Consider the following 5,054-nt stretch of genomic DNA (forward strand, 5'->3'; position numbering starts at 1 on the left):
TGCAGAAATCAAAACTCATCAGACCAGGTTTGAATTCTACCATCAGTTTCCTGTTCTTATCTGACAGGTGCACCACCCAGTACGCCTTTCTATTGTTATAGTTTGTCTACTTCGAGGGTGGACGTGTTGTGCATTAAAAAAATGTTCCGGCATACTTTGATTGTAGCAAGTTGTTAAATTAATGCAGACTTTAATCTGAATGAGTCTAGCCATCTGAGTCCTCCAACCTCTGACACAAACACGGCACTTTCACCCAGATAACTGCTGCTCGCTGAATATTTTTGGACCCTGAAAACCCTAGAGTTGGTTGTGTGGGAAAATTCCAGTAGATCAGCAGTTTGTGGGGGGAAAAAAAAAAAAAAAAAAAAATCAGACCAGCCAGTCTAGCACCAGCCACCACACTGTGTTCAAAGTCACTTAAATCACTCTTCTTCACCCATTCTAGTTCTTTATGCCTAAATGCTTGAGTTAATACAATGTAATTGGCTAACTAGGCATTTGTGTTGTTAAGCAGTGTACCCAATGAAGAATGCACCTAATGTATAATACACATTTATGGTCAAACTGCAAAGAACACACACTACCTTTCACTTAAAACTTTTTAATCTGCAAAATCAAATTTCATGGTTTGATTTAGTGGTGTACAATACTTCTACTCAGTATAACAGTAAACAGCTTGTGATTTCAACAACAATGAACGAGTCAAAATTTTATTTTTTGATGTATGAACCATGATATCTGGGCCATTTTATTTCTGTGATTCATAGGGAGAACACAGTGGAAATCAAAACAATACTCAGGAATGTTTACAGAGTTTCTCAGAGTAGCATTAGCTCCAGTCCTGAAATAGATGTTCCTATGCTGAGGTGAGACTCGTTTTGAGTTAACCATTCAGGAGACTGTGGCAAAAAGGATGAAGTTCAAGTTTTAGGAGGCACGACGCAAGTTCACTCCATCAAAGTGATTTGGATTTGGCTGTCAACACACACCCTCCACTGAAGCCCCCTGTTCAGACTTGGACCCTCAACCTCTAACCCAGAAATGTCCATATTGATTCCTTTCTGCTGGCTGCTGTGGTGGTGTTGCTGGGACAGGTGGGTAAAGCAACCCTGTGAAAACCATAAATAGAACATCTCAGCGGTCCAGCGAGCGTTTCTGGATTGCTTCGGCCACCACGGTGCGCAGGAGGGCGATGACAGAACGAGGGTCATCACTGCCAATCACAGCACTGCCTGACACAATCATGTTAGCCCCTGCCTAGAGCAAATGGGAGCAAACAAAATGTAAGAAAACCTTAAAGCATATATATTTTTATTTTAGATGGTTATTTGATTAGCCTGTCATGTTTGCGTCATTTACCTCTGCACACTTGTGAATAGAGTCAGGACCGACCCCTCCGTCTACTTCAATATCTAATGATGGGAACTGACTCCGCAGCCAGCTTACCTGGTCACACATACACAGAAAAGAACTCAAAATGTGCCAAATACAATTTTCACAGATTAGTAGAAGAGCAAAGGCACACCGTAATACCGGTTTAATCACATACACCCCTCCTCAACCAGACCACAGGCCAAACAAAACCACTATATTGTGGTAAATATCTGCTTCAATAATGACTGAATAATGTTTTCAGAACTGTCAACAACCAACAGTCTGCACAAATCATACAGCGTGTGCCTTGGATCAGGTTTTTGCTTTTTACACCAAATTTTCACCCACACAAGAGGTCCTCCTCAAAATGGAACTAACAGATTCATCTGAAAAGCATCTGTATGTGATCATTACAAAGCCCCAGCAGCACTTATACACCACATACTTCACATATACCTGAGCCCATTGCACTGCTTTTTTTAAAAGTCTGCAATGCAATATTTTGTATCAGCCTGCTGTGGGCTATGCTTGTGGAAAACCAGCATTGCCCACAGCAGGCTGGCTACAAGGAATAGTCATGGTAAAATACACTATCAGTTCTAAGTGTTCTAAGGATCTGATCCTTGCTTACAATTATTTTAATACAAGCTCAGGTGAGCAATAATACACTGCATATTATACTGTGTCATTATTCATTTAATAAAAACAAAGCCAAAATACAGAAGCAGCGTGTGACAATGATTCAGTAGTTTTTAGAAGCACCTCTAGCAGCAATAACTTGAAATTGGCTGTATGATTTTATCAGTCTCATACAGTGTTGAAGGAATTTTGGCCCATTTTGCTTTACAATGTTGCTTCAATTTCTTGAGGTTTGTGGGTAATTTATGTGCAGCTCTTTTAAAGAGCCCACCGCAGCATTTCAATCAGTATGAAGTCTGGACTTTGACTAGGCTATTGCAACACCTTGATTATTTTCTTTTTTCAGCCATTCTGTTGCAGATTTGCTATTGTGTTTTGGATTATTGTCCTGTTACATGACCCAGTTTGGGCCAAGCTGTAACTGTCAGATAGATGCCGTCACATTTGACTAGAATACTTTGATATACACAGGAGTTCATAGTCGACTCAGTGACTGCAACATTTCCACATCCTGTGGCTGCAAAACAAGCCCAAATCGTCACCCCTCTGTCACTGTGCTGATAGTCAGTATGAGCTGTTTGTGCTGATATGATGTGTTTGGTTTTCACCAAATGTGGCTCTGTGCACTTTGGCCAGACATCTCCACATTCGTCTCATCTGTCAAAAGGACACTGGTCCAGAAGTCTTGTGGTTTGCTCAGATGCAACTTTGCAAAGATGACCTGTGCTGTCATGTTCTCTCTAGAGAGAAGAGGCTTTCTCCTGGCAACCCGTTCAAACAACCCATTCTTGTTCAATCTTCTAATTTTACTGTCATGAACTTTCTCACAGAGGCCTGTAGAGTCTAAGATGTAGCTTTTTGGGGGTTTTGCAATTTTTTTAAGGATTGCACCCTATGACCTTGGGATAAATCTGCTGGGACATCAACTAATGGAAAACTGACAAGTGCCTTCAATGTTTGCCTTTTATGAGTAAACTTTCTCCCTGTACAGACTTCAAATTGTTTGGAAATGACCTTATAACCCTTCCCAGATTGATGGATGGCAATAATCGTTTCTGTAAGATCATGCTGTTATCCTTCCTCCTAGAGATTGAATTAACACACACCTGAATCCTCCAGACCAACAAATTAACAAAATGCCCACTTTTACAAAGGTGCTCACACTTACTGATGGTCGGTTAATAAAGTGTGTTTAATTAGCAGCACCTAGCTGCTACGTACCCTCTTAATTCATGTGGAAGCAGTATGAGTGCATGCTTTCTTTTTACCATGATTATACATTCTCCTGTGCAGTTTTTAATGCTATGACCATTTACTATGTATTTTTATTTGGATAATTTTAGGGGTACAGAGAAACGCACACTGATTTTTTAATGCATATTCCTTTAATTTTCTTTCTTAAACTTCTCAAATAAGACAAACAATGACCTCACACCTCATATGCTAATGAAGAGTATAGAAACTGCACTGTGCTAAATTGTAAATTCAGTAAGTATGACAAACCCAATTTGTTCTGTTTTGGTGATGTATAATGTTTTTTTGTTTTTGTTTTTAGAAAGGTCATTCCTCCATCTTTGCTTTACCTTACCTTGGGCATCATGTCTTCCATAAACTTTTGTCCCCCAAAACCAGGTTCAACAGTCATTACCAGAGCCATGTCGATCTGGTTAGCCCAGGGAGCCAGCTCTTCAACAGTAGTACCAGGCTTAATAGCCAAACCCACCTGTAATACAAGTGAGCGAGGGTCACTTTAACACTCGCATGTTTATAACAAATGCCGGGGTTTTATAATTCCCTATCACTACAATTATACAATTACACTATAATTATGCAGATGTCTTTTTTGTCAAGGCAGTAAATAAGTAAAGCAAGTCTGTCTCTTCTTTTGGGGTCTTTTCCTCACCTTCATGCCACTCTCTCTAATCTCTTTAATGAGGTTTCCAGGGTTGGTGGTGGCCTCTAAGTGGAAGGTGTACTGATTGGCTCCTGCTGCGGCCATAGGCTTGACCCATTGCTCAGGCCGAGACACCATCATGTGCATATCTGCAACATTCACACTGTCCCAATACTGTGCGGCACAACAATACAATAACAGTGATTGTTTTATCATTAAGTCTCACCAAAGAACGGGTCTTGGCCTACTGACTTCCTCAAACACTCCACCATGGGATGGCCAAACGTGATGTTGGGTACAAAGTGCCTTAAAGAGGAAACAAAGAGAAACTTTTAGATTGCAACTGTTGTGCTCTTTATCTTGCATAAAAAGCTTACACTGACGTCTTGCGTAAGTGTGGAGAAAGCTAACAATGTCAAAACTTCCACGGAGAAGTACAAGGCAATAACACTTTAAACACAGTAGTGTAGTAGTTTAGCACCCAGGAGGTTTGAACCTTCCATTTAAACCAGTTACACAACTATCGCCTCCCCAGCTTAACTTTTGACAAGCTAGGTTAGCTTGTTGATGTTAGCCAACTTTGGCTCTCAAGTACTGAGCTTGTAATTGGCTTGCTAGCAGCTAGCACGACAGGTAAAATACATGCTAACAAACTGACCCATCCATGACGTCCAGATGCAGGTAATCCGCCCCACACTCCATCATCCTCACACACTCGCTGCCCAAACAGGACAGGTCGCTGCTCAGGATGGACGGACCGATTTTCGCACTGTAAGCCATGCTGTTAATGCTGTAGTGCTCTGCATGCAGCCTGGCACCTAACAAGACAAGCTCGCCGTAGCGTAAAACTCAACTTCCGCTGATGACTTTCAAAATAAAATCCAAGAACAGGAGCGAAACGTCGTGTCGTGGAAAAAATATTTCGCTAGGCATTTCAAGTGCAGCTTGGAATACCTAGCGAAGTATGCAAGTCTGTGTTTTATGCTAAGAAGAAGCTAGATAAACGTGTGACTGTCTTTAAGACGTTTGTCTTTTCATTTGTGATATTCGACCTGTCGATTTATATCTTCGATGTCTATAGGTTGACGTATGTATTAGCACATTTTTATGGTTAAACAAACTTAAGGCAACTATTCACATTTTTATA

General features: G+C 40.8%; 1 protein-coding gene across 1 annotated transcript; it reads right to left on the reverse strand.

Annotated features, from left to right (window-relative positions):
• Nucleotides 1–585: 585 nt before the first annotated feature.
• Nucleotides 586–4,743, reverse strand: rpe (ribulose-5-phosphate-3-epimerase). Its single transcript, XM_031738598.2, has 6 exons — nucleotides 4,566–4,743; nucleotides 4,134–4,213; nucleotides 3,917–4,056; nucleotides 3,602–3,736; nucleotides 1,360–1,446; nucleotides 586–1,257 (listed from the first exon to the last, which is right to left on the reverse strand). The coding sequence occupies exons 1-6, from the start codon at nucleotides 4,685–4,687 to the stop codon at nucleotides 1,135–1,137; spliced, it is 687 nt and encodes a 228-aa protein (XP_031594458.1). The 5' UTR covers nucleotides 4,688–4,743; the 3' UTR covers nucleotides 586–1,134.
• Between the last annotated feature and the right edge of the window lie 311 nt (nucleotides 4,744–5,054).

The sequence above is a fragment of the Oreochromis aureus genome, linkage group 16, assembly GCF_013358895.1.
Source record: "Oreochromis aureus strain Israel breed Guangdong linkage group 16, ZZ_aureus, whole genome shotgun sequence".
Classification (NCBI taxonomy): Eukaryota; Metazoa; Chordata; class Actinopteri; order Cichliformes; family Cichlidae; genus Oreochromis; species Oreochromis aureus.

Excerpts from the sequence above, each read along its gene's own strand:
- rpe (XM_031738598.2), bottom strand. The coding sequence starts at position 4,687 with ATGGCTTACAGTGCGAAAATCGGTCCGTCCATCCTGAGCAGCGACCTG. Across the intron at positions 4,057-4,133 it reads AGGCCAAGACCCGTTCTTTG|ATATGCACATGATGGTGTCT; the intron begins GTGAGACTTAAT and ends TGAATGTTGCAG. Across the intron at positions 1,447-3,601 it reads TGGAAGACATGATGCCCAAG|GTAAGCTGGCTGCGGAGTCA; the intron begins GTAAGGTAAAGC and ends ATGTGTGACCAG.